We start from the raw sequence: 17,328 nt of genomic DNA, 5'->3' as shown, positions 1-17,328 counted from the left end.
AGTCGATCGCGCCCGAGATCTTCGGCCACGACGACGTCAAGAAGGCGCTCCTGCTCCTCATGGTCGGCGGCGCGACGCGGAAGATGTCGGACGGCATGCGGATCCGCGGCGACGTCAACATCTGCCTGATGGGCGACCCTGGCGTCGCAAAGTCGCAGCTGCTCAAGTACATCGCGAACACGGCGCCGCGCGCCGTCTACACGACGGGCAAGGGCTCCTCCGGCGTCGGCCTCACCGCCGCCGTCGTGCGCGACACTGTGACGGGCGATCTGGTCCTCGAGGGCGGCGCGCTCGTGCTGGCCGATATGGGCATCTGCTGCATCGACGAGTTTGACAAGATGGAGGAGGGCGACCGGACAGCCATCCATGAGGTGATGGAGCAGCAGACTGTCTCGATCGCAAAGGCGGGCATCACCACCACCCTCAACGCGCGCACCTCCGTCCTCGCCGCCGCCAACCCGGCCTTTTCGCGCTACAACACCAACCGCTCCGTCGAGGAGAACATCAACCTGCCCGCCGCGCTCCTCTCGCGCTTCGACCTGCTCTGGCTGATCCTCGACCGGCCGTCGCACGCCAACGACAAGCGGCTCGCCGAGCACGTCACCTACGTCCACCGCTTCTCCACCCACCCCGCCCTCGAGTTCGACCCCGTCTCGCCGCAGCTGATGCGCGCATACATCGCAGACATTACAAAGATCGAGCCCTCCGTGCCGCCGGAGCTGGCCGCCTACGTGGTGGACGAGTACGTCGCGATGAGGCAGGACGCCGCTGAGAACGTCGAGAACGGCTACGGCTTCACCTCGGCGCGCACGCTGCTCGCGATCCTGCGCCTCTCGCAAGCGCTCGCGCGGCTGCGGCGAAGCGGGACCGTCAGCCGCGACGACGTGGTGGAGGCGCGGCGCCTCATGTCGCTCTCCAAGTCGTCGGTGCTGCAGGTGGGCGACGACGACCGCGACAAGGCCAAGCAGCGCGGCGATGCCGTCTCACAGGTCTACCGCATCATCCGCGAGCACTGCGACAAGTCCAAGGCGCCCGCCGTTGCGATCGCCGAGATCCTGCCGAAGGTGCTCTCGCGCGGCCTCACGCAGGAGGCACTCGACGAGTGCCTCAGGGAGTACGCGGAGCTCGACGTGTGGCAGCTCGCCGGCAACGGCACGATCATCCGCTTTGTCGATGCCGGCGACGACGACGACGCGTAGCTGCCGAGCAGAGCTAGTAGCGCCCCCTTTTGTGCGTGGGGCGGTTTATCGCGTTTTGTGGGCGACGGTGCCGCTCTCTGTGTACACATGTGGAGTCCCCGTGGAAAAGGCATGAAAGTTGAAGGTTACGTTAACGACTGGGCGGTTACAGGTTACAACGTGCAAGCACCAAGCAGCTCCTCGCTCTTGGGCTACCCTGTTTTTGGTTCTCGTGGGACAAAGCGTTATGGCCCTGCGACACCGCGCACACACCCCTTCCGTACCATGCGGAATCGACCCTATCCAGTGCTCAAGTGCTCAACAAAACTCTCTCGCACAACACCGGCACGGGACTGGTGCGCACTGGCACAAAAAGGAGTCCCCGACTATCTAGAGTCCGCTCTCATTAACTCGGGTATTTCGGACGCGTCCCTGGACGGACGCATCATGGTTGGACCTCCCACTCCGTCGGCAGTCGCGCGTTACCTGCCCCACCCAACCCCTGCGCCTCCATACACGGAGGGCGAGCTAAAAGTACGTACACGGAGAAAGGGAGAGGGAGGTGAAGTACAAAACGGCTACAACATGGCCAAGCCCCTTTGCCTCACCAGCAATGTGTTCAAGGACCCGCATCTCAACTTTGCATTTGGAGGCACCGCCGATTTTCGCGGCCGCCACGGCGTGCTCTACAACTTTCTGTCTGCGCCGGGCCTTTCAGTCAACATCAAGACGGAGGAGGCGATCTTCAAGATCCACGACGGCGCGCTCACGGTGAACGGCTCATTTTTGACAGAGGCGCACGTGGTCGTGCGAGTCGGTGCAGTGGGCGGGCATGCCGGGCACAAGGCGACCGCCTCGTTCTGGTCGACCGAGCTGAACGAGCACAACTGGGGCTTTCAGGTGGTGAACGGAAGCTGCGGCGGTCGCCCCTTCAAATTCGGTAAACACGGGGGGAAGAAGTGCTTCGAGCTCACCATGGCAATGGAGCACTCTTCCGCCTACTTCGCCCTGCCGGATTGGACCGTGACCGTCCACGGAATGCGCTCTGTTCCAAACGACCTGGACTGGGTCGCGGGGCCCCGCCATCGGCTGGACATCAGCTTCGCCAGCCGCGGCTCGCTCGCCCGCTCCAAGCCACACGGACTTATAGGCCAGTCGTTTGCCACCCCGGGCCTGGTTAGGAACGGCAAGGTCGACGAGTACCCGTGGGAGGGTTCCTTCACCACAAGCGCAATGGCCGAGGGCGCCATCGAGGGAGTGGCGTCGCGGTACGAGGTGGCCTCGCCGTTCGCGACATCCTTCGCTTTTGGGCGCTTCGACGCGGCAGCTGTTAATGTCGATCCCTCTCCGAAGCACGAGGCCTCGGGCGTCATCGACGCCTCCTCCGTCGAGCGCGTCTCAGCGCCGGCGCTAGCCGCAGAGCGGCGCCGGCTCTCCGAGGCTCCGTGCCCGCCACCGTCGCCAGCGGCGGTCGCCGCCTCCCCGCCGCCAGTGGCAGTCGCCGCTTCCCCGCCGCCAGTGGCAGTCGCCGCCTCCCCGCCGCCAGTGGCGGTCGCCGCCTCCCCGCCGCCAGTGGCTGTGGCCGCCTCCCCGCCACCAGTGGCAGTCGCCGCCTCCCCGCCGCCAGTGGCAGTCGCCGCCTCCCCGCCACCAGTGGCAGTCGCCGCCTCCCCGCCGCCAGTGGCAGTCGCCGCCTCCCCCCCGTCCCCTGAGCCATCGCCTCCTCCCCCACCATTGCCCGGTCCTCTTGAGCCGTCGCCGCCGCCTCCCTCGGCCTCGCCGTCGCCGCCGCCTCCGTCGGCCTCGCCGTCGCCGCCGCCTCCGTCCGCCTCGCCGTCGCCGCCGCCTCCGTCCGCCTCGCCGTCGCCGCCGCCTCCGTCCGCCTCGCCGTCGCCGCCGCCTCCGTCCGCCTCGCCCTCGCCGCCGCCTCCCTCTGCGTCGCCCTCGCCGCCGCCTCCGTCGGCCTCGCCGTCGCCGCCGCCTCCGTCTGCGTCGCCGTCGCCGCTGCCTCCGTCCGCCTCGCCGTCGCCGCCGCCTCCCTCTGCGGCGCCCTCGCCGCCGCCTCCCCCGCCACCACCGCCGCCGGGGCCGCCGCCGCCACCGCCACCGTGCCCGTGCGTGTCGACCTATCTAGCCTACGCAGGCTGCGATGATGACTACTACTCGTGGAAGCCGGCGACCTCGCGATACGAGGCCCCCTCCATCAACCGGCAGATTTGCAACGGGCTTTGCCAACCCTTCGGTGTAGCGTGCAGCGCCGGTAGTTATGGAGCTGCGCCGACCTCCTGTGTTGCCCTTACAACCGACGGTCTATGCTCAAAGACTTCACCGCCACCGCCGCCGCCACCACCGCCGCCGGCGCCGCCGCCGCCACCGCCACCGTGCCCGTGCGTGGCCTCCTCTCGAGCGTACGCAAGCTGTGCTAACGACTACTACTCGTGGAACCCGGCGACCTCGCGATACGAGGCACCCTCCATCAACCGGCAGATCTGCAACGGTGTTTGCCAAACATTGAACGAAGTGTGCGGCGGCGGCAGTAATTGGGGACCTACGACGACCTCCTGTGTTGCCCTTACAACCGACGGTCTATGCTCAAAGACTTCACCGCCACCGCCGCCGCCACCACCGCCGCCGCCGCCACCACCGCCACCGCCACCGCCGCCACCACCGCCGCCGTCGCCGTCGCCACCTGCGGAGGCGTGCGACGCAGTCGGCCGTTGCCGCGGCAACGACAGCCGGTGCGGCCACTTCAGCGGTGGCAACCCCACGAGCAACGTCAACTTTGGGTGTGGCTCCCAGCAGGCGTGCCGAGCTGTTTCGGCTGGCTGCTCCAGCAGCCTCTCGTGCACCGAGGACCAGTGCCTCGGCTGCAAGGACGGCTGCGACTGCCGCTGGTCCGCCACCGTGCCCGAGGAGTGTGCAGATACTGCCACATCTCCCCTGGGTGTGTGCTCCGGCAACGATTCCCGCTGCGGGCACTTCAACAACGGCAACCCGACCAGCAATGTCAACAACGCCCCTGGCTGCCCCAACAGAAATTCGTGCACCGAGGCCTCGTGCCTCGGCTGCGTCGATGGCTGCGACTGCCGCTGGAGAGCAGCTTGAGCCTCGCGACAGGGATGAGGATTCGCAGGGCCGCGGCAATCTAGCACGCCCCAGTCCGCACCTGTGTCTCGGCCGCGGATACGCTCGCGGATACGCAAGGGGCCCTGCCCGCGCGAGCCCCGCCGGCGGCCCCGAGGGCCCCGCGTGGGGGCCCTGCGCCCTCCGCTCGCAGCGCGCGCACCCTCCGCCCACCTATGACGCAGCTCGCAGCCACACCCACACCCACGGCGCGCCGAGCAACAGTCGTCGCCTCGCCTTGTCGCTGAGCGGCGAGTGACGCACACTTCGCGGGGCGGAGAGGGAGGCAGAGGAGCGGGGAGTGACTTTTTTTTCTGTGGAGTGGGGAGTGTTGGTAGTGTGGTTGGTCAGCGGTCGTGACTTTTTTTCTCAGAGATTGTAAGGCTACGGTCGTTGCAGCTGCTACCGGGAAGAGAGAAGGCATCGGTTGATGATGAGAAAGAGTGCAGAGAAAGCGGCCATCACAGGACAGAGGTGGACACAGCTGAGAGTGCTGTGCGTCCTGCGAGACCTCTGCGCTGACCTGTGCCGCACAACTCACCGTTGGATGACTGCACACCAGTACGGTCCACACCCTCTACGGCACTAGAAGACCAAGTACACAGCGGATAAGGTTGCAGCAACCGAGACAGAAAGGAAGCAAGCAGGATCAGGCAAACGAAGCGGGGACGTGGGCACTGCGCGGTTTGCGCATGAATCATCGTGCATCGTTGTGCTTGTGGAGGAGAAGCCTGGGCTTCAAAGGAAGCACGGCTCTCAGGACGTAGACCTCATGCGCACTCCGGGCATCCTGCGCAGTTTCCATTGCTCCACTTGCATTTATTTGACCAACGGTTGGAGTTGGAGTTGCACAGCGGTTTGCACACACCCAACGGGGGGGGCGACGGCGGCGGGCAAATGAGTGAGTAGTGCGAAGTCGCTGGCGCCGCTGCGGGGACTTCACTCAGCAGCGCCGGGTCGTTCGTGCTGCACGGGACACACATATTCTGAATCGAATATGAGAAGCCCGTGCACTCGGACGCCACTTTGCACATGTTGATGCAGTCCGTGAAGCTGCGCATCATGAAGCTGCCTCCGCCTGGCCCAAGCAGTGCCTGGTCGCTCGGGCATATCACACCCGCGACGGTGTCGCAGACGTCTGGCGATGGGGAGGGGGGCGGCGGCGTCATCGGCAAAGGTGAAGGGGGTGTGAAGCATTCAATGCAGCCTGCACACTTGAACCAAGCGCACTTGTTCGCCCAAGGGTTGGAGTTGAAGCTGCACATGCCTCTGCACGCTGGCGGCGGTAGGGACGGCGGTGGCGGCAGTGGCGGCGACGGCGGCGGGGGAAGCGGTGAAGGGGGCGTGAGGCACTCAACGCAGCCTGTGCACATGCCGTTGGCCCAGGCGCACTTATTCGCCCAGGGCCTGGTGTTTTTCAAGCAAAGGGGGTTGCACGCTGGCGGTGGCGGCGGTGGGGGCGGCGGCGGCGGTAGGGACGGTGACGGTGGTGGTGGTGGCGGCGGCGGCGGCGGGGGAAGCGGTGAAGGGGGCGTGAGGCACTCAACGCAGCCTGCGCACGCGCCGTTGACCCAGGCGCATTTGACCGCCCAGGGCTTGGTGTTCAAGTCGCACACCGTCTTGCAAGTTGACAGCGGCGGTGATGGTGGTGGTGGTGATGGTTCAAGAGGGTCATACACGCCACCGTACATATACTCGCCGTAGCCATATCCGAGCCGCCGCCGGGAGCGTGCCCTACGTAGGTGGCTGAGCGTCGCTAGCTGGACCGATGCCGGGCTGTGGTCAGGCAGCTCCGCGAGCGGCAGCTTGCTCGGTCCGGCAAAGTGGAGCGCGGTGTACCGTCCCAAGCCATTGACACCACTCCGCTCGAGATCATCAAGACTCACGTATCCCAGTCCATCGAGAACCGTCTCCTCCGCCCAGCAGCCCACTGTGTCTGCAAACAGCAAGTAAGGCAGGCCAAGGCCGCTCGCCACCGAGTCGGGCGGAAAGAGGCGGTGGCGCGAGTTCGCCTCGAACCAGGCAGCCACTCGCCCCGCGAGGGCTTGCTCGCGCCAGCGGTCAAGCGGCAGCAGCGCGGCCCCGAAGTTCCACGCCAGCTGCTCCCGAAACGGCCTTCCTGTCCTGCCCGTCCCGCCGTTGATGTCTTGCTCGAGAGACAGCAGCAGGGGCTCGAGCGACTTTGGGGCACACGGCATCTGGCCTTGCCCGATCACTCCCTCGTCACACGAGGGGTATGCCATTGGCCCGATAGAGCCAATAAAATGCGAGTCCGCGTAGGTGACCCGCGCGTTCGTAAGGTTGAGCCAGCGGCTCTCCCCGAGCGAGGCATGATGATACATGGAGCACGACGCCTGCAGCAGCGTACCCTTGGCAAGAGGTGCGTCGTAGAGGGGCCACAGGTCGCGCTGAAAGAGCACGTCATCGTCGACGAGCAGCAGACGATCTAGGTGTCGGAGCTCCGGTAGCTCGGACAGGTAGAGACGAAGGAGGTTCAGCGGGTGGGCGTGCTTTGCCTCCCGGGAAAGGGGGAAAACACGCAGCGACGCGTCTGTGCGCCACTTGGATGTGTTGGAATCGGCGTGCAGCCAGCGCTGCCAGTCCTCCCACATCCACACCGGATCGATGCCCTGGTCGACAAGTGCCTCCACTGCCTTGTTGTAGTCGATTACATGCACGTCCCTTCCGTCGAGCGCTGCGAGCACCTCTGCCTTGGTCGCAGTGGTGACGACGTGCCAGCGAAGTGCTGTTGATGGGCCCTTTGAGCCATATGCCGACTTGACGGTAGCTGCAAGCTCGCTTACCCTGTCACTTATCACACACAGGTGGACAACATGTCCCTCCTCCGGTGACGATGGATTGATCGACGGGATGACGGCCGCTCCCGCTTGTCCTGTCAAAACGCACTGTACAACGGCCGCCGCGAGTAAACATAGGACGTTTGCCCGCCTCATAGAGCAAAGCCGCCCAATGCGTCGTGGCCCGTGCCGGCAACTTCACGGGGGCTGGACGCGGTAGAAGAAGGCCGTGTTCGGCACAGCTCCGTGAGATTACGCATAAGCCGGCCAAATCTCCAATCTTGGCCCTTTTACTATGGCAAGCGCATGCCGACGGTCTACTTTTGGGGCTGCCTGATCTTCGCTTTCTTTAGCTTGCTGCTGCCTGCGTGGTTGGGAAACACAGGGAGGGAGAGGGAGGGAGGTGTTCTCTATCTGTGTACTGTGTGGAAAATTGTCAGGCAGGCAGGCAGTAAACAAACAAAGACGCCGGATGAGAGTCGTTGCTGATCTAGCCGTCGATCTCTGTCGGCCTGTCCCCGTTCTCGACTGTCCGTGCTTGCGCTTCTTTGGGCCCAGGGGCGCCAAACCTCGAGGGCCAAACGCGAGTGACGCGCACTCCCTCCATGACTCCCTCATGACGCCCCAACCCCCCTCCTGCTTGAGCGCACAGGCCTTCTAGGCCCGCGAGTAGCCCCTCCCCATCCCCGCGGCCTCTCCGGGGCACGCACCTCACCCTCTCTCGTAGACACACAGCACACCCTCTCGCACTACATCTCAACAGGAAGCCAACTCCGTGAACAGCCCCTGTCCTCTCTTCCCTCGAGATCAGAAATCGACAGACACAGAACATGGGCTTCCGTCGCACGGCCGCCTCCTCCGGCGCCTCAAGCGGGCCGGGCAGCGTCCCCGCCGAAGACCTCCGCTTCGCGTCCACCGCAGTGCTCGAGCAGGCGCCCGCCGCGCCGCCGCGCCGCCCGCCGCGCCGCCGCAAGCCTGAGCCGCAGCGCAAAGCACTGTGCACAGACACATGGTTCTCGCAGCGGAGAGCGCGAGCCGCGCGCGAGTTCCCGCGCGCCCCTCACCGTGCGATGCCTTCCCACTCCGCCGTCCTCCGGCCCGCAGGTCGCAGCCGAGTGCAGCGAGATGCCCGAGCAGGAAGTCGTGCCGGCCGAGGGAACGGCCTCTGGCGGCAACGGCTCGTCCACGCCGTGGGCGAGCAGCTCCGACCCGGAGAGCAAGGCGGACGCGGAGGCGTCGCAGGCCTCCGTCGCGCCGGACACCGTCGCTGCCGGCGAGGCGGCGGGCGGCGTCGGCGAGGAGGAGCCCGAGGCGCCCTCGTCGCAGGTCCCGGAGGTCGTCGAGACGGACGTCGAGGAGCACGAGGACGACGAGGACGGCGACGGAGAGGTCGATCCCGCGGCGAGGCCCGCGCCCGCAGGCTCGCCGGCGCCGATCCCGGAGGTTGTCGAGACGGACGTCGAGGAGCACGAGGGCGACGAGAAGGAGGCGCCGCCGAGCGACCCCTTTTCCATGCCCGAGAGCGAGCCAGTCCACCCGCCGCCGGCCGCGGCCGCCCCGCCGGGAGAGGGGACGTTGTCGCCGCCGCCGCCTCGCCGCCGGGGCCTGCACCAGCCAGCGGTCCGCACCGCGCCGGCGGCGCGCAAGAGGCCCACGCCCGCTCCCGCCACCCCGTCGGCCGCTCACGCGGCGCTGACCGAGGCGTCGCTCGAGGGCGACGCGCCGGCCGAGGAGGAGGGCGACGGGCCCACGCCGAGCGCGGCCCCGCCCGTCCGCCGCAAGCTCGACTCCAAGCCGCGCAAGCTGGGCCAGCCCTCTGGAGCGGCCAAGTCAAAGCCGACGCCGCAGCGCAAGCCGGGGGAGAAGCCGCGTGCACAAAAGTCGCGCGGCGAGGGCGCTGCGTCCGAGCCAAAGAAGAAGAAGGCGAAGAAGGACCCAGACGCGCCGAAGGGGGCGCTCTCGGCGTACATGCTCTGGTCGATGCAGGAGCGCAAGTCGGATGCCTACGCCGGCATGAAGGTGCCCGAGGCGGGCAAGGCGCTGGGCGCGACGTGGAAGACGATGGACGAGGCGGCGAGGGCGCCGTGGGTCGAGGCGTCGAAGGAGGACCACGCGCGGCACGCTCGCGAGATGGCGAGCTACGTGCCCAGCCCCGAGTACGCGCGCGCTCAGGCCGCCGCGCCCAAGGCGCGCTCCGGCAGCTCCGGCGGCGCCAAGAAGGCGGCGACGCCCGCCTCGCGCGGAGGCGGCAAGGGCGCGGCCGCGTCGGCCGCGAGCAAGAAGAGCGCCGCCGGCCGCAAGCGCAAGGCTCTGGCTCGAGGCGACGCGGACTCGTCCGACGACGAGGCCACCCCTTCCAAGCTCGCCTTCTCTCCCCCGCCGCCGCTCGCGGACGCGCCGCCGCCAATGCTGGAGGACGTCCGGCTGCTGCCAAAGGAGCGTGCCCCCATGCGCGCGCTCAAGCTCAAGGCGCGCGGCGCGCCTCGCCGGACCTCGCCCGCCCCCTCCATGAGCTCTGAGCCTGCCTCGGGCCGCGGCGCCGCCCGCCGCGCCCTCGCCCCGCTCTCCACCCCCTCCTCCGCGCCGCAGGTTGGCGCGAGGGTGGCGTGGGTCCCGCAGTGCTACAACGAGTTTGCAAAGCGCTACGAGGCGGAGCTGGACGCGCTCCAGCTGGTGATCGACGTGCCGGCCGACCTGCTCGAGAGCCCCGCCGACGGCACCGCGCACTGCGCCGAGATCGTCGCCATCCACCCCGCCGAGACGGAGGGGTGGGAGCTGCTCACTCTCCGCGGCGTCCCGTTCGGCGGCGGGTCCGGCGCGAGCGAGGGGGCAGAGTACTGCCTGCCGTACGTGCCGCGCCGGCTCTGCGACGTGGACCAGCACGTCTGCGCGCTCAAGGAGTACCTCGCCTCGCGCGAGCGCGCCCTCTCCGCCTCGGCGTCTCCGCACGTGCGCGTGCCCTTTGCCGCGCCAGACAGCGAGGGCGAGGAGGAGCTGTGGGAGGGGCGGGTGTGGAGCCGCAAGCCCTTCGACGCCCTCAACTACCCCGACTCGCTCTACCGCTGCCTCAACTGCGTGTGGTACGTCGCCTCCCCCCGCGAGCACGAGGGGGCGTCGATCCAGCCGCTGTGGGTCTTTGACGAGGAGCAGACGGACAACCAGGCGCCCGAACGCTCCACCCCCCCTCTCTCGAGTCGGCGGACACCGAGCCGCGCGTCCCGCCTTCCCCGCCATCAGGTGAGCCCGTGGGAGGCGCTCCCGAGCGACACGCACGGCCGCTGGTCCAAGCTGAACCCTCCGCTCGCAAAGCTGGTCGACCAGCTGCGCGTCGACCGCGACACCTACTCCAAGCTGGTGCCCGCCTCCGAGTCGCTCGAGATCACGGACGCGCTCGCCGGCCAGGCGGGCGCCAGCGGAGCCGCGCTCGAGCGCCTCCGCCAGGACACCTTTCTGCGCGTGCTCAAGCGCCTCCAGAGCAGCGAGCCCGGCCGGTACTTCCAGCCGCCCGTGCCGGCAGACGAGGTCGAGTACTACCGGCAGGTGGACCGCCCGATGTGCCTGGCCGCGGTCCAGTCGGGGCTGGAGGGGTCCAAGTACGCCTCGTGGGCCGCCTTCGAGGCGGACGTCGTGCTCATCTACGGCAATGCCATGGAGTTCAACGAGGAGGACTCGCTCCCCTTCTACCTGGCGCAGATGCTCGAGCACGAGTTCAACGAGGCCAAGGAGCTCGTCCGGCAGGCGCTGCCGGCCGTGCTCGAGTGAGCGACACGCGCGCTCAGGGCGCGGGGGAGAGACCGCGCCGCGAGCGCGAGCGCACTGCCGCTGCAGGCCAGAGCGGCGCTCAGCGGGGCGAGATGAGCGCCTGCCGCTCGACTGCCTCAAGATGGCCGATTGGCGAGACATGCGAGACTCTTTGTGGATGCTTGTAGCTTGAGCGAGAGCGCAAACTCTTGCCTTTATGGCTCGATGCACGATGAGGTGCCGTGGGTATGTGGCTTACGCACGGGGAGGGATGGCGGGAATGGTGTGAAAATCGTGGTTGGCCGCACCCACTGCACCAACCTTTCACCTGCCAGTGGCCGGGGCCGCGCGCGCGGTGCCCTGTTGCCCCCTCGGCAGCGCGCCGCAGCGCGCAGGCGCGCAGAGTGGCGAGCCGCGGCGCAGCGCGGCGCAGCGTTTTTCGGCGCTCGCGCCAAGGTCGGCTGTAACCTCGATCCGCTCAACCTCCTGCGCTTGCGCAGCTGTATGCGACTTGAGTGTGTGTGAGCGCCTGTGTCGTGATTCAGGGCTCAATTTTTGTGCTCTGCTGCACTGATAGAGCCGGATGGTTTCATGACATGGCCCCCCGGATCTCTGTCTCCTCGAATCAGCGTCTCAGTCTCAGATCCACACGTCTCTAGAGTGCGCTGGCAGCGAGAGCTACAACTACTGACCCAGCACTCGAGCTGAAGCCATCCGCTGCGAGATCCCTTTCAGAGAGTTGCTGCCAGACCCCGTGGTGGCTCGCACCACCGCTGGCGCCCACAGCCCTTCATCCGCGACGTGCGTGTGGCCCAAGGGTAGCGTGCCGGCGGGAAGGGGTCGTCCTTTCCACCCACGAGGCAGCGCTGGAGGTCAGTGGTGGTACGGGCAGGCGGGCCCGCATACACAACGCCACCGCCTTCTCTCCATTCGGTCATCAGCCCATGTGAGGAAACGGTTGTGCGCGCGAAGCTTCGCTCGGCTCGCCCAACGAAGTAGAGGTCTGCGGAGAATCCAGGATAGACGCAGTTCGTTGCAGCCGGGTGTGCTCCTGACAAAGCCCCTGAGCTGCCGGCACGAGGCTGCGAGCGCTCTCGCGATCCCACTTTCCTGGCTCATAAGTAAGCCGAGGAGGTCAAAGGAGAGCCGAAGGAGGGGAGGCTGAGGGTCGACCACAGCCACCGACTCCTCTCGGCAGGGGGGCGTCATTTGTCGTTAGCCAGATTCAGGCCGCGGCGGCCGGGTGACGACACTCTCGGCAGGTAGAAAAGGACGTGCTGGCGCGCGGAAGATAAGTTTGAGCTACGCTGAGATCGTCGGTAGGTGACTCTGGAGAAGCAGCCGTGGAGATGTCGGACGGAGAGGTCCTGATGACGGCCGACACGACCCGACTGAGCCGATACAATGACGAGGTGGCGGCGGCGTACCGGACCACGGTTGCCTTCGAGGAGATGATGAGGAACCGGGCGCCCGGCCGAGCCCCCCAGCGACCGACGCTGATCCTGGCCACGGACGCGTCCACGGTGATGGGGACCGAGATGGGGGTGGTGCAGCGCATAGCTGGTCGGGGGGGGGCACTCGACCCCAAGGACTTGGCGTCGATGCGGGCCACGGACCTCGACGAGCTGAACGTGGCGGCACCCGAAACGATAGGCGGGCCGGTCTGGGTCTATTTCCTCGACGATAAGGGCGGCTTCAGGGCGGACTGGGTACTGGTGTGGGCGACCCCACACCCGGGCTCGGGTCTGACCAGGGCCCACATCCAATATGTGGGTCGAGACACCCCGCACAACGAGCCGGGATGGGGGGCGGGCTTCTGTGGCGTGACATGCCGCGGAGAGCAGGACCTGCAACCAGGCCGCTCGGGGAAGGTTGACCGGCTTGTCACCCGAAGCGCCAGCGGCTGGACCACCTGCCTGGACCTTGAGAACGGTGTGATGGCTATCCCGGCGAAGGGGGGGCCCGGAGCGAGGGAGGTGTGCGTCGATGGGAGAGAGGTCGACATCTCGATGCCCCCGGAGGAATGGCGGGATCCCCTCGAGTTTGTGGTGCGGAAGACCGTTCGGGTGGCTCGACAGCTCACGACGATGCAACCCCGTAAGCGGCGGGCGGTTGGGGCGCGGTTGCGGAAATGGGCGGGGACGTCGGTCGATGAGATACTCGAGGCGACCATGTCCGTGGCGCGAGAGCGACCCCACGAGCAGGCTCGCGGCGCCGGAGCAGCGATGGGCCGGGAGAGGGTGACGAGGAGAACGACGGAGGCCCCGGCGCCGCGGACGGAAGACGCCGTCTCTACCCTCCTATCGGCGGCGGCGTTTGCGGTGGCGAGACACCTACAGACACTCGGGGGGGGGGAGGGGGCGACCAGCCTCGAGATAGACTGCCGAGAGCGCCGACCGTCTGCCCGTGCGTCAACGGTGGCCAGTGTACGCTCGGAAGGGCCGACACCGTCCTCGGGGATCACTATACGGACGCGGTGGCGGGGCTGGAAGGCCCCGTAGCCGATGGGTGGGCGGGGGTTCGGAGGCTTCCTGGTGAGCTGGATTACGCCTGCATATGCATATGCGGAGAGACCTTCCCCACCCGCCTCCGGCGCGATATCCACGTTCGGGCGGCGAAGGCGGGAGAGGCGCATGACATCCCGCCAGAAGCGAGACCGCGCCTGGCGGCGGCATACATCCTGGTTGATGCGGACGCCCTCTCGCCGTACGAAGCGGGGGTGGCAGCGGGCGCGAGCCGGATGGCGACGCGCGGCGATCAGCTAGAGCACAGCACCTCGTCAGAGCAAAGAGCGCTGCTGGATGCGACCCGCGAGTGCGCCGACGCCATACCTGACGGTGCGGTGGTGGTGGGGTCTACCGACAGCGACGCGATGCGACGGGCCTTCCTGTCCACGTGTCACCGGAGCAAGTCGGTGAGGGACATGGTCCGAACGTCCGAGGCGGGGGTGCTCCGAGAACAGAGCCGGGTGATCGACGGATACAACGACCGAGGCATCGACTTTGCCGCCACGTGGGAGCAGGCGTACCATAACCGCGGCCAGAGGCAACGGTGGGACGGCAGGACGGGGCTGCTAGCGAGGCTGAACCACGGGTGCGACCTGCTGGCAGGACACTACGCTCAACATGGGCGGAGTAGGGAGCTCGACTTCTACGGGGCAATGGAACCGCAGGAGATGGCGACCTACTATTATACAGGAGGCGGGAGGCCGCTGTTCGGTGACCCGTACAAGCAGATTGGCGAGCGGGTAGAGGCGGTCAAGGCGCAGAGGCTGCTCCAGGAGGATGAAGACGCGCCGAGCCCCGGGGATAGGAGGGCGACGCTGCTCCTCCGACTGGGCGCTGACGGGAAAGTCGACCTGGGAGCGACGGCCGGCCTACGCAGAGCGATTCTAAGATCAGGTCTACCACTGGGCGAAAATCGGCCGTCCCTCAGTGCTTCCAGCCTGCCCGCTTGAGTTTCCTCAATTGGCTCGAATTTTGCTTAGTAGAAAAAAGAATAGCGCGGTGGCTGGCCTCCGCGGGCCGCCGGAGCGGGCATTTCGAAGTGGTCAGCGGGCATTTCGAAGTGGTGCGGCGGCAGGCTGCCACCGCTGCCCGGGCGCCCCGAGCGGCGGCGGAGGGCCGCCCAGGCCACCACCAGTGCCCCTCCCACCGGCGGCGCGGCGGCAGCGGCGCCGACCGCCCCTCCATCAGCGGTGGCGCGACGGCTGTCGTCGGGGCGCCGGCAGGTGCCGCGCGCAGAGGGTGCCACCGGACCGGCTGACGCGCGCCCGGCGGAACCTTCGTCGTCCATGGCGGGCCGAGCACCCCCGCGTCGCTTCTCGGCGCATTGGAGAGCAGAGGAAGCTGCTGGCGTCGCCGCTGGGATCGGCGGCGGCGCCAGCAGCGTTCTCGGATCTGAAGCCGACTTTGAGCGCCGATCGATCGATCTGAGGGCTGGCCGATGGGTGGCGCTGGGACATCGCCGCCGCCGCGGAGGCCGGCGGCGACCAGAGGAGCGGTTGGGGCGCGTGGCGCATATGTTACCTGCCAAGTGAGCATTCAAGTGTGCTTCGAGATTTATTCGAGATTTGAAACTTAGATTTTCGTTTCCAGCGGGGAGGTGGCAGACCTGATCTTAGAATCGCTCCGCAGAGCACTCCCGGGCCCGCTCTTGGAGGAGGCTATGCGGGCCGCGCTAGGAAGAATGAGCTGCACGGCGTCAGAGTTACAAGCGCAGGGTGGGCCGGACGCTGAGACCATCCGGAGGACAGTGCGGCTGGAAGGAGCTCGCCCCCGAGCCGCGTGCCACCTATGCGAGGGCGGCCCGGACACGCGCGCCCACTCGGCGCTGCGGCGTCGCCTCCCCGCCCTGTCCACGGAGCAGGCGAGCGGCGGCACGGCCTTCCACCAGCTGCAGGAGGTGCGCACCTCCCAGTGGAAGCACAGGATGCTCCCTCCGCATACGCAGCTTTGCGCAGCGCAGCGTACGGGCCACGCCACGCAAAGCCGACCCTCAGTCTGCCCGAGAGGCTGTCGGAGGAAGGCCTGGCAAGCGTGTACTCGCCTCCTCCGCGGCCATGCCCTCCGCGCGGGCGAGCGAGCAGCGCGAGAGGACACAACCCATTTCGGGAATCGTCCGGTGCACTTGGAGCACTTGGAGTGCAGTCATTAACCGCACATCCAGGGCCGGGGAGCTCAGAAGCGCACCCAGCGGGCCGGATGATTGGCATCGGGTTACGGGCTAGAGAGCCCTAGCCCCGGGGGTGCGCGTTCGCAGGGCAAGGGCCTTAAAGTAAACACAGTCCTCCGAGGGTTGGACCCGCGTACCGGGTTTCCCCTTAACTGCAGGACGCCCCCTCTACTCGGAGCTAGTGGACATTACACTGGACACCACGCCCAAACACAGACACTTGCTTAGTCCTCGGTCCCGGGGCTCCACCTTCGGTCCTCCCGGGGCTCCGGTTCTCCCCGATTCGCTCTCTTGCTCGCTTGCCGAGCGTCATACGACGGCCGGTGTGGTCGTTTCCCTCGTTGTTGGTGTCGCTTCCTCCGCTGCCGCCTTTCGTCTTCGCCAGCCTCTCCCAGCTCCACCGGTTCTGAGAGTGTCGACGGCCCGGCCGGGGTCACCCCGGGCGAGACCTCCGCCGGCTCCTCTCCGGGCTCGGGGAGGCGTGGCCCTCCCTGTCGAAGGTCGTGGTGGGCCGGTCTTTTTCTTCTTTTCCGAAGTGTCCTTGCGTGCAAAGTCGATCGACTTCGCACGCTGGGCTGCTTCTCCAGCCGCGTCGAGGCCCCGACCGAGGAGCCGCTCGGCCCTCCCGCCGTCGAACTCGACGCCCCGACGCCCGCCGACACCGCCGCGCCGACGCAGCCGGCCGCCGCCCTCCCCTCCGCCCCCGATCTCGGCGTGAGCGAGGAGAAGCTGGAGCTGTGGCGCGAGCTCGGCGGCGGCGACCTCGAGCCGGTCCTCGCGAGCGGCGCCGTCGCCGTCCTCGACGCGCAGTGGGTCATCCGCCACGCTGAGGCGGGCGGCGTCCTCACCCACCGCCAGGCGCTGCCCAAGGAGGCCTTCCTCTCTTTCGCCGACCTCGTCGAGGCGACCGGCAAGTATTGCCTTCCCGTCGCCGCGCTCTCCTACCCGTGGCTGACCAAGGACCACCCCGACCCGCGCGGAGCCAACCTCTCCCGCGTCGCGAGGGCGCTCAAGGCCCTGCTCAGCCATATTGACATCCCGCGGCTCGGCGTCTTTTGGGACTTCGGCTCGCTGCACCAGCACCCCGACCCCGCCAACGGCGTCCTGCGCACCGAGGAGCAGAACGCGCTCTTCAAGCAGGGGCTGAGCTGCCTCGGCACGCTCTACTCCCACCCGAAGACTTGGGTGCTGCGGCTGACCTCCTTCCCGGACGGCCACAAGAAGAAGAAGATGCCTAAGGGCACCAACGTGGCCAAGTACTTTGACCGCGGCTGGTGCTTCACGGAGCAGAGCTGGGCTGGCCTGACAAAGGCTGGCCACCTCTCGCTCGACCTCGGCAAGATGCGCGACGGCGTGGAGTACGACTACTGGAGCCTCCGAGACGACTGCACCCAGGACGGCGGCCGGCGCCCTCCGCTGCTGCCGTCTGCGTTCGCGGCGGAGCTTGAGAAGAAGAGCTTCACCAACGGCAAGGACGACAAGCCGCTGGTGAAGCGGCTGTACGAGGCCGCCTTCGAGGAGCAGTTTGGCAAGGCGACCGTGCTGAAATACACCAACCTCGGCTGGGGCGACGCGGAGGCGGCGCAGCTGGCGGAGGTCCTCGCGAGCGGGGCAGCGCCGCGGCTCGACACGCTTTCTCTCGGGAACAACAAGATTGGCGACGAGGGCTGCAAGGCGCTGGCCGCCGCCCTCGGCAAGGAGGGGGCAGCGCCGCGGCTCGAGTATCTCTATCTCGACAACAACGAGATTGGCGACGAGGGCTGCAAGGCGCTGGCCGCCGCCCTCAAGGAGGGGGCCGTCAGCTTTCTCGTTAT

The 17,328-nt window shown here is 67.5% G+C and overlaps 4 protein-coding genes across 4 annotated transcripts in view; 3 read left to right on the top strand and 1 right to left on the bottom strand.

Moving 5' to 3' along the window:
* EMIHUDRAFT_75254 (hypothetical protein) overlaps nucleotides 1-1,199 on the top strand; it is a gene marked incomplete at both ends in the record, with an annotated part of 2,153 nt that extends 954 nt beyond the window's left edge. Inside the window, one exon of the mRNA XM_005772639.1 lies at nucleotides 3-1,199. Coding sequence (XP_005772696.1) covers nucleotides 3-1,199 — 1,197 coding nt within the window. The remainder of the gene's footprint in view (nucleotides 1-2) is intronic.
* A 564-nt stretch (nucleotides 1,200-1,763) lies between these two features.
* On the top strand, nucleotides 1,764-4,283 carry EMIHUDRAFT_117666 (hypothetical protein; the record flags this gene model as incomplete). The annotated part of the gene is made up of 1 exon (XM_005772638.1): nucleotides 1,764-4,283. One exon carries the CDS (start codon nucleotides 1,764-1,766, stop codon nucleotides 4,281-4,283), a length of 2,520 nt encoding a protein of 839 aa, XP_005772695.1.
* A 3,640-nt stretch (nucleotides 4,284-7,923) lies between these two features.
* On the top strand, nucleotides 7,924-11,143 carry EMIHUDRAFT_458590 (hypothetical protein). Its single transcript, XM_005772637.1, has 4 exons — nucleotides 7,924-8,031; nucleotides 8,204-8,629; nucleotides 8,747-9,517; nucleotides 9,689-11,143. Exons 1-4 carry the CDS (start codon nucleotides 7,930-7,932, stop codon nucleotides 10,859-10,861), a joined length of 2,472 nt encoding a protein of 823 aa, XP_005772694.1. The 5' UTR covers nucleotides 7,924-7,929; the 3' UTR covers nucleotides 10,862-11,143.
* Nucleotides 11,144-14,364: 3,221 nt separating this feature from the next.
* EMIHUDRAFT_369177 (hypothetical protein) lies at nucleotides 14,365-14,926 on the bottom strand. Its single transcript, XM_005772636.1, has one exon. It carries the CDS (start codon nucleotides 14,859-14,861, stop codon nucleotides 14,532-14,534), a length of 330 nt encoding a protein of 109 aa, XP_005772693.1. The 5' UTR covers nucleotides 14,862-14,926; the 3' UTR covers nucleotides 14,365-14,531.
* Nucleotides 14,927-17,328: the final 2,402 nt, after the last annotated feature.

The sequence above is a fragment of the Emiliania huxleyi genome (genome assembly GCF_000372725.1).
Source record: "Emiliania huxleyi CCMP1516 unplaced genomic scaffold EMIHUscaffold_354, whole genome shotgun sequence".
Lineage (NCBI taxonomy): Eukaryota > Haptophyta > Isochrysidales > Noelaerhabdaceae > Emiliania > Emiliania huxleyi.
Note: the sequence above shows the minus strand (reverse complement) of the source record. Positions and strands in the feature narration are given on the sequence as shown.